The following is a 19,122-nucleotide window of genomic DNA, read 5'->3' as shown; positions in this document are numbered from 1 at the left end:
ACATGTTAATGAAATTATTTTGGTGGGATTATTTTTTATTACTTTGCTTTTTAATCGTTCTATAGGATTTTTTCAATGTGTTTTCGTTCACATAAAAGTAAAAATTGTAATTGTTCATTCTCAAACGTACTCAAGTAAGCTTATACCAAAACGTATTTGGTATAAAGGTCAGTCAAGTACTGATAACTTATAACATACAATTGATTTTGTAGGAAAAAAGTAGTCAGACACACTAAAATATAAGCTTGAAATAAAAAAATAAAATAAAATGAAAAATTAGTAAAACATAACTTTTGTTTAAAAAAAACCCAATAAATCCATACAGAATAAACACATTTTCAATTTTATTTTCTTTTTACAAATTATTTTATACAAAGCTTTTGAATCTAACACAATAGTTTGTGTACATATGTTAAAACAGTTTGAAGTATTACCCTGAACTGTGGGTGTGTCTGATGTTCTGTTTACAGCAAGAACAAAAATTTTAAAATGAAAAATGCTGGCAGGAGCATCTACTTATTATGCTTACAATCACTCTGACATAAATTTGAACACTTAGATTTCTTTCTTTGTTTCAAAACAACAACACACAGAGAGAGAAAAGGAAACAGCTAATTTGCTGCACAAATTAAATAGTATAAATATTACAAGTATAAATATCCTTTTTCCATGTTCAGCTTTTGAGCTTAAGTTAAGTTGTACACTCTTGCTCCTGGCAGATAGAGAGAAAGAGAGAGACACTCAGAGAGAGAGAAAGAGTGATGCTTTCTGTGTAAATATCACTGATGATCCTCCGTCTGGCACCTTCAGGCCCTGAGCTGTGACAGCAGAACGTCCACAGCTGGTGTTTGCATCTCCTGGTTCTTATTTCCAGCTGACTTCACTATGTTTATGAATTTACCACACATCTGTGAATGGAATCTAAGAATGATTTTATTTTTTTTCAAAGAACCAGACAACAAAAATTGAACTCACTGACTGGACGATGGTTTATTGGTTTGTTATGGACTACAGAATATGTGAAAGAACAAAATAAAATGTACTGAATTCTGTTGCATAATCTTCAAATGTCTGACTGTAAATATATCTATTTCCACAATTATTCTCTATATAGTATAAAACTAGACTGTGAAGCAAAATGTATTCAAGAACAAAAACATTAAACACATATTGCATTGGAATAACTATTTACATCAATGAATCCAGGACACCATCTAAAAAAAATACAAGTGCATTGTCGCCACCTAGTGGCTAAACCTGCTCATTACGCTTCACATCAGCAGGACCATATCTTCCAAAATTAATTCTGAATAACTTTAAATAGACAAAACAAGAAGCTACATTCTCACATTACGTTCGCTAGTATAGAGGAAATATGTCACGGTTTTATTCACACATTAAAAGTTAGTATTGTTTGTCTTTTTTAAATCTAAAAATGTAGTGCAATTGATTTAGTAGAAGACACATAAAAAAATCTATTTGCAGTGAAGACATACAAATCCTCCTTAACTTTTCAAGGCACTTTTTATTTTCTTTTGCAAATATATATATAAAAAAAATTTCACAGTTAATGCCATAACTCTTTCTCGATTTATTAATTACATTACCCAATTCAAGAGTTGTTAAAATTATGTATTTAAGTAAAAGGTATAAATGTAATTCAGAAAATAACTGAGATGCATTTGATTATTTAATTAGAAAAAAAAAGAAAAAACACACCCTACATCCTTCACAAACATACAATTTTGCCCTGCTTTCACTAGTTTTAAATAAAGGAAAGCATGTGCAATGGTCAGGTACCACACCTGTTACCCTGCTCGTGTTAATCTCTTTTTGCAGTTTATTTACCATTTTTATATTCAAGCACAGAAACATGCCTGCTTATCCGTTCAGACAGCATTCGTATATAACGTTTATGGAGTCTTTTCACAGATTTCAGTGTGTCTTCAAATGAGAATTTCTTTAATCAGCTGTCCCCTTTGTTAAAGTTCCCACAGAACATCTTTCACTGTGTTCTGCCGAGGTATTATTACTCCTGGATGTTTTTCACATGTTGCTACATAACAAACACAGACTTCAACAGGTTTTATAGGGACTTCATGAGCTTAACCAACACAAAGAAGCGCAGAGTCATGTTGTCGAAGGAAAAGGATTCAAGGTTTTCATAGTCTTCTACAATTAAAAATCTGAAGTGTTTGTTTTCTTTTTCACCAGCATTTTTCTCCTGTACTCCTAAATAAAATCCAGGAAATTCACATAATTACTACCCAGAGGTCATATGTAAAATATGTCATCAGGTACATCAGAGAATGCCGCAGAGTCCCAGCTCATAGTCTGATAAGAGAACGACTATTAATAAAGTGCTGCACTGAACTGCCCTTTATGGAAAAGTCAGGATGATGCTGCCATTAAATATACCGCTAAGAGTTGAGGGGTAGAAGAAGGTATTTACACGATGAAGGTACCTGAAACCTGTTAGAGGCTGAAAAACAAACTTGAAACTGAGTTAGAAGTTCATCTTCCAGCAGGGCAAAAAACCTTCAACATAGGTTGTTGAAGGTTTCTATTCAACAATTCTAACACCTTTTCAGGTGTTAGAATTGCATAAATCTTAATATAATTAAGATATTTAGCAAAACATTTGAATTTGAAGATCACAGACCCCGTCGGCCTAATGTTTTGCAAAGATCAATGAACAATATGTTAGTCTCTATGGAAAGCTGTTAGATGCCAGATGCATGCAGCTGGTGTGGGTGAAGATTTCATGAATCATTTTCCTTTCCCTCACAATCACACATCACTTTGTGTTGGTTCATCACAAAAAAATTTAAGAAAATATGTTACAAGGTTCTGGTTGTAATGTAGCAAAATGTGAAAAATGTCTAATTTGGGTTAATACTTTTGCAAGTTGTTAGAGTTGTGTTTGTAAGTGATACTTCTATCCTCACTCTTTGGCCCATATTGGACCTACACTGCCAGGTCATCTTGCCGCGCCCGGCTGCTGGTGCCGCTGGTCCTGCTCAGGCGTCGTTTGTCCTTCAGGAAGCCTGAATGGAGCAGCGGCAGTGGCGAGCAGCCGTTGGGAAGCTCTGCAGGCAGCTGTTCGTATCTGATCCTCAAGAAGTCCTCCTCGTCCTCCAGGTTGTCACAGCTGTGGTGCCGCTCGGTCGCCAGGTTGGCCGAGTTCTGCTGCAGTGCCATCCTGGTGTTGAACGGGTGGGAGGCAATGGAGGTCATGGGATTCATGGATCTCGGCGCGGTCAGGCAGTGATCGAAATCCGGGGGTGGGGTGCAAGAGGCGGAAGGTTGTTGGTGTTTGTTGGATTCCAACCCTGTGGACACGGCCACTGTCACAGCCCTATGGTTGTTCTTCTGCAACGTCTTGTTGCGTACGCACTTCTTGACGCTCTTCCAGCCAAGGTGGTAGAGTTCCAACACGGACAGCAGAAGAGACACGCCAGACACCACCAGCATGAAGACGATAAAGATGTTCTTCTCTGTGGGTCGGGACATGTAGCAGTTCACGGCATTGGGACAAGGCCAGGTCGTGCAGAGGTACATCGCCTTGAGGAATACCCCATATATGAGATACTGCACCACTATGAAGGTGACCTCCATCACTGTTCGGATCAAGATGCTCAGGATGTAAGTGTGGAGCAGGGCTCCTTTTAGACGGACACGACCTGTCCCCTCAGCTGTATTCTGTTTCTGCTGGAGGAACTCCTTCTCCTTCTGCAGGTCTTCTCCATCGTCCCCTCTAGCCTCCCTCTCCTCCTGCTCCATCCTCTTCCTCTTCTCCTCCATACGCACCGTGTGCATGGCGTGGCCCATATAGATGAGTGAGGGCGTGGAGACAAACACGATCTGCAACACCCAGTAGCGGATGTGGGCAATAGGGAAGGCGCTGTCGTAGCAGACGTTGGTGCAACCGGGTTGCTGGGTGTCGCACATGAAGTCGCTCTGCTCGTCGCCCCAGGACGACTCCGCCGCCGTGCCCAGGACCAGGATGCGGAAAATGAACAAGATGGTGAGCCAAACCTTCCCGACCGAAGTGGAGTGCTCCTGGACCTCTTCAAGGAAATTCCCAAGAAGACTCCAGTCTCCCATCTCTGCTCAAAGTCCAAGGATACACCTGGAATGAGAAAGTAAAAAAAAAAAAAAAAGAAAAATAAAGTTTGCATTCCTGTTGAATGAAATGCCCTGTGTGTCAGATCATATGTTCAAAAATAGCTTCTCGGGTTGTGAAAAGCTTGAGGACTGGATATGCTGGAATGAAAGCAACCAATTTCCCATGAGAGTGGAGTCAAGGAAGGCTAGGAGTCATTTAAAATAACATACAGTGGCTATAAAAAGCCCTTACTAAAACAATACGTTTTTATGACGTAAGAAATGAGAACATGGGGAAAAATTGTCCAGCTTTAATCAAGATCGAGATCACAAATGTCTTCAGAGGCTGGTCGTGGTAGAATGTGTTGGTAAAACAACCTATTAACAAACTGTTAAAATATAAATAAATTAGTAAAAGTTCTTGAAATTAATATTTAACTATATAATTCGGCAACATACAGATAAAAACGGCTTTGATTTGATTTATAAAATAATATTTAAGCACATCTATTATCTTGAAAGTTATTTTTATGTGTCCTCCTAGAGTCTAGAGGGCCACAAGATAACTTATGAGGGGCCAGATTTGGCCCCAGAGCCTTGAGTTTGACACATATGCATTAGACCATTAATTTGCTGAAAGACTCAAAAACAACCCACTTTGCAGGACACACTAGGCTGTATATGAAATAAGCTGGTATGTTTAAGATATTCAAGATAATTCTTATAAACACTAGAGGCTGCCTATTGAACCTTTGGCAATTTTTGTCAGGTTGTGGTTTACATGTGACAACAATCTCCTGTATTCTCCATCTGTCTAGGGTTGAAAGACCCAAGACTTTTCTTCCCAACTTGCCTAAATCTCCATCTAGGACAAAACGTTCTGGTCTGATGAAGCTAAACTTGCACTTGTATTATTTAAAAAGGCAAGTCAGATGTAAAAATAACATTGTATTGTCATCAGAAGACATGTCTACAGTGTAATACACTGCTGACAGCATCATGATTGGGTTTTGCTTCTTCTCAGATTGAATTGTGTTTTTTGTCAACATGGAGTTAATGCTTTGGTGTGTTTACTTCCTGCTATGGAGACCAGGCTCTTATATGAGATAAGCACTTAAGCTAGCCGGTGACTTAATTTGCTTTAGCTAAAGTGTCTGAGAGCATCAAATGTGAAATTCAAAGAAATTAGATTTTTTTTTTGTGGATATTTGCATCATGGGAGCAGCTGTCTCTCTGTGCTAACAGAGAAACAAGAACCACCGCTGCTGGGGTGTGTAGACTTTTTATATCCACTTTAATACTTTTAGTTAAAGAGAAATAATTCAATTTCATTTGTGCACGAGAGACAGGCAGGCAGAGAGAGAGGCAAAGTCAAGGCTAGAGCGAAGACTCTGTCCTTTACAGTTGTGACCTGGCCTGAGCTGCAGGCAGGCAGATCACCATTAGTGCCAGCTTTAATGTCCTCTGTGCGTCGAGCCTCCCACAGATCCGCATCTCGACGCGTCAGTCAGTTTTCTACATCTAACCTCTTAAACGGTACGTGAGAACATGCCGTAGCTGAAGCACGAGACCCAAACATGGCAGTGACAAGCTCTCAGCTGAGAATGACCCTATAAGGCAGCTCAACAGACAGCTTTATTGGTGCCACTGGTAACCTCCAGCCCCCCACATCATTAAAAGGTTGAGAGGTGACCTCTGACGCCTACATGCCGCATGTACGTGTGGCCGCTTGTGGCTTTCACGGTGATGGATGAGCTGCAAGAAAGTAAAAGCTGAGAGGAAGCGTGAAAACATGACCCCCACTTTAAATCACTACCGTACTTGGTGTGGTTATACAAAATGTGTACATTATTAAAAAGCTTTAATGGCGTCTAAAGTGGGAAAATGGTACACAATTTAATATATAGCAGAGAGTTAATGTTCTCTTTTATTAACTCTTGGAAGTGATCCATTAATGGTGATTTCTTTTGGAAGCAACACTTTGGTCCTGGGTTGTTTCTTGAATGAACACAACCAACTTTCCATCTCTCTTTCACCATCAGCAATTCCATCCTAATAAATTCAGCTTTTATTGCAGCTGTATTATCTCTTAAAGATTCTTAACAGGAATCCGACATTTTAAACGAGACTGATTTATTCGCTAGGAAAACAAAACCCATGGTTGCAGATTTTTGTTCCAAAATGAAAGCTGACACATTTACTCTATTATTATTCCCATTTTAAAGAATGTGAAAGACAGTATAAGGTATATTTATCAGCTGCATAAGGACCTGTAACAGTTTGAGTCTCTTAGCTTTCCCTGCAGCCATGAACACACCACTCACTCCCTGACTGACTTCACCTGCTCTGCTGCTCATAAAACCTACTTTCTCCTACCAAAAGCTGTTTTCTTGACAAAATGGTGCGACGTGATCTGTTTCCAAGAGAATCTTCCTCTTCCTGTGGATCTGATCACTTTTTTAAAGTCTTAACCTCTCCTGTCTTTGCTGGATATGCACATTTAAATTTATTTGGATCTGCTCTCTCACTGGCTTGAGTCTTTTTGGATCAAGGATTCTGGATTTTGATTTGATTTTTGAAAATGCAAATGGATTTTTGGTTTTGTATTAGTGGTTAGTGAGCTGGATCCAGTTTCTTTCAACTTCTCATCGGTCTGCCCCAAGCGTCTTATCTGTAGTGTGGCCTGTGTGGGTGTAGTCTTCCAGCAAGTTATTTGTTTAAATGTTTGGCCAAATCAACACAGAAAAGGTTCATTTTGAGGACTTTCTTTTACATCAGCCAATAAAGGGTGCCAGTACATTTGGAGGTTGCTGTATATAAAGCAACCTGAGAAAATCAGGAGGAAATAGGTCACACTTATGAAAACATTTGCATAAACATCTAAACTTCAACCCCGGTCAGGTTTGGTGAACCAGTGCGTAACGTAGGACAGTTTGTTTGGTCTGCTGCTTTGTTTCCTGAACACACCCACTACCTGCGACAAGCTGTGGGGAACTGGCTCACAGCCTTGCTCGGATGAGGTTGATGATCTTTACTGGAAGTAAATCACAAACAGGCTCGGAGCTGAAGGAAGGGAATGAGATTCCAGCCAGCACAATGGCAGGAGGTTACACATTAAAACAGCCAACGCTGTTATCAGCTGATACTGACAACAGGCTTCCCTCACCTGGGTGAAGCATGCAAACAAAACGTCGCCGCCTGGAAAAGCACAAATTCAGTTTTGAGATAAACTTCTTGTCCTCTGGGTCAGAAAGGTCTTTGGGGAAAGTAATTTTGTTTTAAAAAAAAAAAAAATCTTGACCTAAGTTGTAACAAGGTGAGACAAAAGGACACAAGATACTGGTGGACAAATTAGATTATAAATGGTTGTTTCTTTCAAATAATTAAGTCATCTTCACATTCGAAAGGTCCCTAGTTGTGGGTATTCAGTTGAGAAAACACAGAGTTACTACTGTATCTGTTGAGGATAAGACACAGTAGAAATTTAAATAATTACACAAAATAAGAGGCACAGTTCTTTCTGGACGCATGGGGTAATAACATGCTTTGCTACTTTGGGGTAGTAACAGTGGACTACCATTCCCTCACCTGCTGCTGCTGGTGGTCAGATGGTTGTAAGATATCTATATGTCTTTTCCTTTACCTGCAAAACAGAAACATTTGAGTGTTTTGAAAAAAACACCCAAAAAGCAGCTCATCTATTAAGCAAACTAACTGCTGGCTGGTTACCTGAGTAGATAGCCTGACTATTTAACCACCTTACAATAACCTGTGTGATGTTTGTGCAGATCTATAAAGCAAATTTAGCACCAGAATATGGAAACATTTAACAAGTCTATGCAAACAAATTCTTTAAACATCATCATTATACAAGTAACAGTCAATATGTCAGAGTATTCTGGCAGTAGTGACATTAATAACTGCTTTGCTGTTAAATCCAGTTGTCAACTTTTGTTTTACTTTTTTGGAACGCACTGTACTATGGAAAAGTCTTTTTTTCTTACACAAGACCATCTAACTTTTTTGCACTGTCCTAATATTAAATTTAGTCAACATAGTTATCACACAACAGTCAAATACTAGAGTGCACTAAGTTGTACCTGGAATAAGCAGACAATTTACTAGGGAGACCTGTCAGTGTCTTCCTGCTTTGACTGAGCCGTTCTGACTCTCAAAGGAAACAATCTAAAACAATATGATTTCCGCCAAACAAAAGCATTAGGGTGACTAGACGTGAGAAGGGGCAGAGGTTACAGTCAATCTCTTTCAGTAATTATTTTTGTAGTGTAAAAAGCACTTTCTAATTGTCCGTCATACCTGTGCAGCTGGTAATAACCAGGGATTTACTGTGATCCGTCGTGCCCTTTGCCGAGCAGCCTGGTTGGCCTGCATATAATCATCCTTGTCAGGTTTACTTAGAATCACAGTGAGGGTAATAGAGAAGCAATGAGCTATTTGGTGAGGGGGTAAATTTCTCATACAAAATGCACCTAGTTGTCTTACATTTTGCACTGTGCACCTATGACGTATTTCTAAATTAAACTGAAAATAAAGTCAAGGTTGACTGCGAGTTTAAAGAGCCAAATGAACAATAAAAATGAGAAAGCACATGGAATTTCACCTCTTAATTAGTTGGAGGTCAACTAAAACTCAACTGTGTGTGTCTGAAACTTGTCTGCGCCGACACTGAGCTGGTGTGGACTCCAGATCAGAGAGGTGACAAGAGAAAAAACAGCTACTTCACTCAGTCACCAAACGTGACCGCTCCTGCTCATCTGACTCGATGCAATCATAACTGGAGAAATGCCACGTGCCTTTTCCTCCTCGCAAAACAACGATAAATCCTGCAGCCTGTTGGACTCTCCTCACTGTTGCCTTAGAGGGCAGTGGCTCGGATTCAGGAATTTGGAAAGCTAGGCCACTAACAAGGCTGGAGAAACCCTGCAGACAATTTTGTACCACCTTCAGGTTATGTTTAGATGACTACCCAGCAAAGCACTGAGCAATGGTTTAAAGTTCTTTCTGACAGGCTGTAACTTAATTGGTTTCCAGCAAAAGAAAACAGAGGCATTAGCAATGCTGCGATTTCTAACACTTGTCAACTAAGAATAAACTCACCACATAACTTATAAGTTTGGGCACAAGTGCAAAACAGTGACAAGGCTGATTTGAATGTTTCTGCACCTTTCAGCGCTGACCCGCCATGTTTGACAAACTCAGGATCCTCTTAAAAGACTGGAATACATTACTTGCTTTATGCCATCCTTTTAAACACACGGGCATTTAGATGGCATTGTTTACAATTCCTTGGGTTGTCTCAAATTGTCCAGGCTTGTTTAGACTGCAATCAGAGGAGGAAAAGGTGTTTACAATGGATGGTAAATTTAGATTGTTTTGTTTCAAGCTTACCTCAGAAAATTGCTCTGATTGAGGCGAAATGTAAGATAACTCAAACTTGTAGACTGACAGTAACCAATAAATGCATGTTACATTCAAATCTGATGTAGTTTATATCAATTTTGACTTTATGTTCAGTAATGTTTTTTGAGTCCTTTTTATGGAGGTAATTTTCTGCCAAAATATTGCAAACAGATTAAACATGCTGCACACACAAAAAGCATATTTTACAAGCTCTTGTTGATTACAAAAGAATGTCTTCTCACACACAACACATTCTCCTCGCACATAAATATAAATTTATAATTTCATCCCGCTTTAACTCCACACCACACCTCAAACCTCTGTTTATTTATTTTTATATTATTGTTATTATTATTTTTTGCTAAAAACAAGATAAAGCAAAGATCAGTTACCTTCTTCTGCACAAATATGCAGCATTGTGTGTCGGTCTAAGACAAACATTTTCAATAAAACACATTTGTGTAATTTTGTGGAAGTAACGTGGCATTATGCTTTACGTAGCTTATGGGGAATTAACAAATTTGTAAGGCACCGTGGAGATAAAATCAGCATTTTGTTTTCATAAGATGCTGCTGTTTATGTCTGAATATGATACTTTTACTTTGTAAATACAGTGGATCAACCACCATTTGCTGTACAGTGTTCACCTGCACACTGATTCTTTTTGTGGAGCATATTTAGAATATTTGAAACAAAATGCAGCTTGGGAAAGTGAAGCATGAGTGCCAATGCTTCTTGAGATGCTATTAGCTGATTTTGGCAAAGTGGATAATCCAGGAGCATCATTCCTTTTCCTTAACGCTGATTGGCTATAGCTCAAAGAAATGAGAATAACCATAAGTATTAGGTTCTGCTGTTGTGCTAAGACAGTTTCCACTCTGCTTACTAACGCACATGAAGGTATATTTGGTGTTTCAACTGTTAAAATAGGCCATTGTAAGACTTTGAAGAGGTAGTTTAAAGTATCTTAGTTATCTGTAAGCATATGTGCTCCCTAACCTCTGCAAATACTGGGCATCCACTGTAGATCCTTATATATTTCGTCTCTTTGCAGTACAAAGCTTAATTTGGAGCTTCAGTGTTGCATGGGTTCCTGATTTTTTTAAAACATTTTTTATCTCAGCCACAGCTCCCTGAACTTAAAAGGTTTCATTAATCTCACTTGAAAATACATCAACAGCTCTGTAGAGGATGTGAAATATCCAGACTTGTCATGACTTCAGCACTTCAGCTCTGCCTTGACTGGGCTGATTGCTCATTGCCTTCACCTGCACTGAGCTGGTCCGTATTTAAACAGCTGCTCCGTCACCAGCTCAGTGCGAGATTGTCTGTTGCCACTGTCACAGCTTTCAAGCCTTGTTGTCTCATGTTCCAAAGAGTTTTCTAGTTTCTGATCCTGGCTGTTTTTAACCACAGATTTTTGCCTAATCCTTCTGCTGTTGGAAGTCTTGTTGCTGAATCCTGCCTTCTGGTTACTGGATTTTCATTGCCTGAGACCCTCCCATGCATGACCCTGGACCGTTTCACGACTCAGCCTCTGGTTGGTGGATTTTGTCCTTGTCGTCTGTTTGCCCCCCCAGACCTCCCCATGTCCATTTCCCCTACCCTCCCCCGGCTGGACTCCTGGCCCCTGTGGATCTCCCATCCCTGACTCAATCAGTGTACCACACCCTTCTACACCAATTACTTTTGGTGAAACATCCTCTTGTTGTGTCTGTGTTTTGGGTTCTGGCTGATTCTGCTTTTAACATTACAAGACTGTCATTTTCAGACTAAGACATTGTTTTTTTTTGAGGGACTGACATCATTCTTTTTTAGTTTTGTTTGCAAAATATGTTCAATTTGGTTTTTGTCAAAGTTGCATGTAGCACATGCGTCAAGTCCCGTAGTTCTATATTTAAAGCACAGTTTTAACACTTGCTCAGTTTTAAAAGTGCAGCAGCTGTCTGGATGCTGGGCTGCAGGGTGGCGTGTATATCCTTCTCTGGAGGATTACAGTCAACAATGAGCATGTTTAAGTTTAGCTTGTATTGACTTGGTGAAGCAGGGAGTTGGGGATTGAGTGACCTAGAAAGTTGATCTAACGCAGAATGAGGGGGAGACCGGTTCCCTCTAATGTGAGTCACCTGTTGCTACCCTCCACACATCCAGCAAGCATCCAGGCTGCCATACATCAGTCAGGCCAGCAGAAGCTAGCGGGCCAACATGCTGCCTGCTACCTTACATGGCTCTACGGCTGTTCATCTGCCCACCGCTTTACACAAAGCCACGGCCTCGTTATGATCTATTGTTTGGCTGTTTATGGCAGTACACTGGAACATTTAGAGCAGACAGCTGAGAGGTGTTTAATGTGCGGGACGTTTGGATGAACTCGCTCCCAAAAGAAATTTCTTTGTAGCTGCTATTTGTGGAGGGGGAACAAATTAAATGTTTGGCACAATTTCATCCATTTTTATCTGTTCACTGTAGTCAGATATAAAACATTCATCCCTGGCAATGAACACAATTTGTATTAGTTCACCAGCCATAAGGTACATTTACACAAATCTTCCCTTTTTCTTTATATTCTTTATATCTGTACTGCACTGACAGAGGGGGTTTTACGCTGGTGTTTTAGTCTTAGCGGTTCCAGTATAAGCTTTAAAAAAGTAGAAACATTTCTGAGTCTCGCCAAGATTAAAATCGACCACGGATCTGTTGCTTTCATGATTACTTAATGTGTTTCAACCAGAATGATGATACATAAACATCTTCTGCTACACATTCAGTTTAAATGCGATGCACCAGGTCATTACATCAATAAAATTAAAATATCCAAGTCTAAGCCCTTATGCTTTATACGTTGCTTTAGTGTTTAGCCTGTATTCATCTGTACGGTTCATTAAAGCAAAATTATTCATTGTAGTTTACCCTTTTTTTGTATGTTACAATTTGGTTTTCAAATGAAAATATTAAATACCTTTCCAGGTCAGTGACCCACATCTCTAAATGAGTGTAATGCTGCAACTCGTTATGATAAAATTAATAATTACCATGACATTTATTCTGTTAAATATCTGCTTTTTAAGCTGATGTGTTTCATAGATACTCTTGGATTATTTCGTATCTTCACCGGGAAATGGTGCTACAAACATTGCAACATATAAACAAGTTAAAGATATTTAATGTAAAAAGGGACAAAAATATGTGACATGTGAACCACAGCAAAAAAATATTTATGGTACATAAAGTTTTGATTCTTAAAAACATTTTGTTCACAATACCTGAAAATTTCAAATTAAGCAAGTTGTTAGTTGAAGGTTTCCATGAATGTATTTTGGAGTAAAACACTTTATTTTGTGATAATACTTTTGCTAAACTGCAGAATCCCCTTCAATTCCTTCATTAAAGTTCTTCTCTCTGTTTAACTACAGAAATTTGTGGAGGAAATAAAATAACAGATTTATAAAATATTGACTAAAGGTAATTTTAATAATTAATCCCTTTAATTTTATATTGAACATATTGAATCCTTTATGCTGATCTAAGAATGTAAATTTTTTTTATTTTGAATATATATACTAAACTGTTTATCGTTTTCTATAAATCAACACTTACGCTGATTATCTTATGTTTGTTCATGTAACAAGAATAAAATTAAAAGATTATTTTTTTTGTTGAGAGATACAAAGATTTTCTTTTTAATAAATCAATCAATCTGTATTTATAGATATAGGTTGATCAGGTTATCACAAAGTGCAATTAAAAAAAAAGACAAACAGAAACAAGAAATCTTGAAAGCATAATGAAATAAACAAAAACAAATCCCGGGGGAAGAATAAAATGTAAAGAAGTGTGTAATTAATTGAGGTGAAATTGGGAAGTTAATGATGATATGGAGACATTAAAGGTAAATATAACAACCTTAAAAAACAAGTAAATGTTCTATAATTGTGATAAAATTGTTAAAACTAATTTCACAAATAATAAAAAGAGGAATAAAACAAATGTTCATTTGTCACTACAATAAAACAAGACAAATAGAAGCAGTAAATAAACAATTTCAAGTCAAAGAAGGAAAATGGAAGCAAACAGATTAAATGATTTCAGATAAAATTTAATTCGAACTAAATAATCTCAATCAATAAAAGTTAAATAAAACTGAGCTAGAAACCCAACGTAGAAGTATTAAGTAAGAAATGTCAATTTACTTATATGTACTAGTAGTAATAGTAGTAATCTTTTACTATTATTTGCCATGTCATGAATCAAAAGCAATGTGAAAGCACTAAATTTCATTTTCGGCTGTCAAATCATGAGACAATCCTGACAAAATGTTTCTCAAATCTATCATTTGCTAAGTAAACATCGCTGGTGGCTCTCGGTTTAAATGTCCCCATTGCTGCTTTTTGTTTGACTCTTTGAGTCTTTTGTTGAGAGTTATAAAGACAGAAGAGAGCGATCAGGTCGAAAACTGTACCTGCCAGGGAGGACGGCGACTCTAACAAACCCCAGGCCTCCATCAACAAATCATCCCCGACCTCACAAACTCCATCGCAATCTGGCAGCAATGTCTGAGAGTCCCCCGGTCTCTACAGCTTCGCAAAATGGAGATCCATCACATTTATAGACAAACTTACCTTCGGGTCTGCTTGTCTTGACTTCCTCTCAGGTAGAAGGTCCTTAACCCGTCTACTGACGAGAGGAGATCAAGTCCTTCTTGACTTCTTGGTGAAGATGAAGAGTGCAGCGCTGTAAGTGAGGCTACCTTCTTCTAAGAAACATCACGAGGAACTGGTTTTAGCAGTGGCATCTGAGCGTTGACTTATTTGTCCACACCAGAAGAATAGCTGGGGCATCACAAGAGAGAGTGTGTATCCCCCTCCTCCCCGCCCCCCCACTCGGACCTCCCTTCTTCCTCTCTTCCTCCTCCTCCATCTCCTCCTCTTCCTCTCCCATCTACCGCTTTTCCATCTCACATCCCTGGTGCTCTATTTTTTGCTGGGAAGCATTCTCCAGCAGACGGGGAGGAAGTGGAATTGTTTTCGGAGATCAATGGCAATTCCGCCTCGGAGTAAATGTCCAGAGTGCTCCAAGTGACTGTGTGTTCCTTGAGTTTTACACTTCTGCTTTGTCTTCATCCGCTTAGAAGTTGTTCTTCTACAAGTGAGACATGTTTCAGCACAGCAAAACCATGTGATGCAACTGATATTTGTGTTACAAGCAGCAGAGAAAGTCAGTCATGAGATTTTAGTGGAAGCACTATATCTGCTTTGTTCATCTGCCCGTCCCTGGAAAATCCTGATCTGAAACCATCGCCTCAAGTTGGGAAATCTTAAGACTCTTTAAGTGAAAGCACTAATCCTCATTATCTGTCCTGCTTTTTATATAGTTATCTATTTGACATAACCACTGTGAATCTCAGCCTCTGATCAGTATCCACAGTCTGCTGACACAGAGATGTCGCAATGAATATTCAATTGTTTTATTTTTTTTTTTTTAGCTTTAATTCCTCCTTGCTGAAGGCTGATGTTCATTCATATGAATGTAATTTTGTTGTGAGGGCATGCATGCAGTCTAGGTCAAAGTTCATGGCTTTGGCGCTGGATTTAGAGGGGGTTTGACAATTGTTACTTGGGTGAATTAATCCTTATCTTCTCCTCTTGTTTAGGTAATTTAGCAAACCCCACAGTTGTCTCTGATGTATTGGACTGAACACAGAAAGAACTGATGTAAGGAATGACTTTGGCTTTCTACTTGCTTCACAGCTTCATATTTGAAAGCTGAAAAAAAGGCAAATTTAGTAGTTTTCTGAGCCTCAAATGTTTTTTTTTTTTTTTTTTGTGGCCACATTTAAAAACCAAACACAACTGGTTTGGTCAGCAGCATTCATGCAGTCACTATTAGCATGCACATCATATTATTTGGGGGCTTTTCATGAATCATGTGAATCATTCTTTTTGCATGGTAGATTGAAAGAACAATCCACCATCTTTTTCAAACTCAAACTGGGCACTGAAGTGTGAAATGAGTTCCCTCAAAAAGGATTCAAAGGATACACACACCCAGCTGCCCAGATTAACAAATGTCTTCAAGACAAGAAGTCTTATTGTCATAGGAGACAAAGATTGAGCTGTTTGACCATAACGACAAAAAGTATGTTTAGAGGAATGAATGAAAGTCAGGCTTTCAAACTAAACAACACCATTCAAAGTGGTGGAAATAGCTTCCCGCTGAGCTGCTGTTTAGCTGCTGGCGGTGTTGGTTCATTGCACTCAGGTAGTTTACTCTTCCTGCAATGCCACTGTAGGAATCTAACGAGAGCAGAAACCTACCATGAAAACAGCTCCGCAGCATTTCTGCTCACCTCTTGAATTAAAGGTGGGGCATTTCTTACTGCCCCACTTTTAGTTTCCGAATGGATTTCTGAATGGCTCCAGAAATAAATAAACCAGAAATCTTTTGTCATGCACACAAAATGTTGCGGTTTCTCTGCAGCTTGCAACATCAGTGTTTGACGTGGGGATAGTGCAAATAGTTCTCCATATATGTGTAATTTTATTCCTGTGCAAATTCTACAGCAAAGTAAAATACATAAAATATTTTTTTAAATGTATCATTAATAGCCAACAAGTAATTTGACATTAATCCTGGTGGAGAGCATTCATACTGCCCTGGACTGTACAAAGTGCATCGTCCTACACTAGACGCAAATCATTTAAAACACATTCTTGTAAAAATGTTATTTTGTTTTTATACAAACAAAATAAAATTTGTTTGTAAAAAATACAAATTTAATTTATAGTTTAATTTAACTATAAATTAAACAAATTTATAATTTGTTTCGTTTTGCAATCTTGATCAGATCAGGTCAAATAAAAAAAAAAACATGATTCATTTGGATTTATGAAACTCATTTAAAATGATCCTTGACTCAATACAGTATTAAAAGCACAGTTTTGATTTGTAAACCTTGGATGCGTTTGTGGAAATTCAAGAGGATCCTGTTGGGGATTCCTCCTGACTGAAAAGCACAAACTGGACCTGATTTAAGGAGATACACATGCCAAAGAAAGCAAATCACTCTTCCGTTTTGTAACATTCACAGACATAATAAAAGTTTCACAAATAAAACTGAGTTTTAAACAACTTCTATATATAGTGTGGATGATCTTGTCAAGGGCTTTGCACTTTCTTTACATGCCTGTGTTTTTTTTTTTGGATTCTTTCACAATCCAAGACATTCATAAAAGGCTTAGTTTATTTATATCTACAGCAGGTACCAACTTAAAAATCACTTTTAAAATCAGTTTGGAAACCTTTAGCTAAATTATTTTGTCTTTTTCCACATGATCAGATTAGTGATGATAAAGTCATCAAAGACTTGGAGCATTTATGATCTTTCTGGGTGACTCATTTTGTTGCTTGCTGCCAGTGTCATGGCCTGATCAGGGGTCTGAAAGTCTAAATTCACCCACACAACAACTGTGCCTTTAAACATGAATCACAGAAATGCTTTGTGAGGTAAAAATAGCTGAGGAACAGAGTGGTAAGGATCTCATGACAAAACCCTCTTAGTCTTCTGATCAAGAGTTTGGACTCAGTTATTAAACATGTGCTGCGTAATATTTATAACGTATATAATTTGCATGTGAACTCACTTCTTTCTAGAATTTTTTCCCCAAGGTTCCCTCTAAGATTAACTTCTTCTGGATCTAACATCCCTGTAGGCATAGATCAGGTTTTGTAAGGATGTAGCAGCTGCTGCTAGCTCCAGATAAATGTAATCTTTCTCAGCTTGATCTATTGTGCTGATCATCAGAATTGAATTTGGAAGTAGAATATCGTTCAGTGATGTGTGACACAATCTGTCGTTCCTTTGCATCATCTCAGTGCATTGTTTTTTAGTTTTTCTGCAGCAGAAGAGTTAAGAGTGAAGAGTTAAAAACCTGAATGTGATTTCTTAATGGTGGTTCATATATCAGTAGCTTAGTGCCAGCTCTTACTAGAGAAGGCAAATTAATAAAAAGCACCAAAGTTGTCACCATTATATCATATTAGTTACACTTCAAACTTATTTTCAAGTATCTAACTAAAAGTGCATAACCATCTAAATCTTGAGGGGAGTTTTAAATTACCTTTAACCTGTGTAAAGAAACTTAGTAAAGAACTACTAATAATCTGCAGTATTATTTGCTCAGTATGAGGTAAAAAACCTTTAATAACAAGCAAATGATTACAAAGAGTCAATAAAGAAGACACTGAGGCAGACAGTATTTCAGGCAAGTCATGACGTCCTCAGGACAACAACAGCTTAGCAACAGAGCTCTGACTAGAGTCACTATGTAAAAAACACAGCAAGTATTCATGCTTAGTTACTACAGAGTTCAACAAAAAGTGATGCATCTGCTGTGTCACAGTCAGAATCCCTTCAACAGTAAACCAAAGTGAGAGAAAAAGCGCACATAACATTACACAGAAAAATGTACTGCTGAGTTATGTGACACTGAAGAAGGTAAAGTATAAAAGGGAAAATATTACTACTTCTACTTCTATAGTATTAGTATGAAAATTGAAACTTTCATTCCAAACGATCAATACAAAAAGTATCAACTTTCTTTGCATTAACTTTATGGTTTGTAAAGGATTACATCCCAACTTTTATTTCTATTTCCCTAATTAGTAAAGATTGATGGAGGAGGTCTACACACCTCCTCAGTGTGCAGTCGTGGAGGTGAAGTAGCCTAACAAATGCAGGAAGACGGATATCTACCAGAGCCCTCATCCAGGGCAGCCTCGAACATAAACATAAACAAAATAATTTGTTTTTATTATTTTTCCAATAAAGTTTCTACTTTTTTGCTTTTTTAACATGAAAAACAAAATGGGAAGGGGGTTGACTGGAAAATGTGTTCCTCTAGGAATAGGCCTGGAAATGGTGAGAAACACAGTCAAAGGAATATGGAATTATGAGTATTGTAAAAGATTTAACCACATTTAGCTTTAATATTCTCTATATAAGTCCTTCCTTAACAAGTATCAATGTGAAAAGCTTCCCCAGTTCATTTTGAGAAAAAAGTGAATTGTCTTAATAGTAAAAGGAAAAAATATGGATTCACCTTGTAATGCACTATTTAAAAACAATTATTTTTACAAGTATAACTATTAATATAAGCCTGCAAAACAGTGCTTACTTTAGTGTTGAAATAGGTCAATTTTATAAGTGAAACCTGTAAACTTTTAAGTTGAATTTTGTGGTTTAACAAATTCAAAAATATTATGGAAATAAAGTGGCAAGTGGCAAGCATCTAGTGACAGAGAAACAAGAGAAAAGCTTAATGACGCAGGGTTTATCATGGAATTCCTCAGGGCTCCTTTCTTGCATAGATACTTTTGTTTAAGTAGTATTACAAAGCATCATAAAATACATATTCATTATTATACAGATAATACTCAGCTATACATTTCTAATCCTGGAAAGCTATTTGATTCATTTTATGTTTAGAATTAACTTCAGGATGGGATCAAAACACAAAGCATCAAGTATTATATTCCAAATACAAAAAATTTAAATATATTCAAAATTTTACATTTACAAAATTACTTCTTAGTCGT

General features: G+C 37.8%; 1 protein-coding gene across 3 annotated transcripts in view; it reads right to left on the bottom strand.

Annotated features, from left to right (window-relative positions):
- Positions 1-965: 965 nt before the first annotated feature.
- gja5a (gap junction protein, alpha 5a) overlaps positions 966-19,122 on the bottom strand; it is a 47,675-nt gene continuing 29,518 nt past the window's right edge. The window contains exons 1-3 of one of the 3 annotated variants that reach the window (XM_032567981.1): positions 14,148-14,393; positions 7,696-7,750; positions 966-4,132 (exon numbers count right to left, since the gene is read on the bottom strand). In XM_032567981.1, the coding sequence (XP_032423872.1) occupies positions 2,968-4,107 (1,140 nt within the window). In that variant the 5' untranslated portion in view covers positions 4,108-4,132; positions 7,696-7,750; positions 14,148-14,393 and the 3' untranslated portion in view covers positions 966-2,967. Of the gene's footprint in view, positions 4,133-7,695; positions 7,751-14,147; positions 14,394-19,122 lie in introns of those variants that run through there. The other 2 variants (XM_032567980.1, XM_032567982.1) reach the window with 2 other exon arrangements.

The sequence above is a fragment of the Xiphophorus hellerii genome, chromosome 7 (genome assembly GCF_003331165.1).
Source record: "Xiphophorus hellerii strain 12219 chromosome 7, Xiphophorus_hellerii-4.1, whole genome shotgun sequence".
Taxonomy (NCBI): Eukaryota; Metazoa; Chordata; class Actinopteri; order Cyprinodontiformes; family Poeciliidae; genus Xiphophorus; species Xiphophorus hellerii.
The sequence above is the reverse complement of the archived record's forward strand: the minus strand, read 5'-3'. Positions and strand labels throughout refer to the sequence as shown.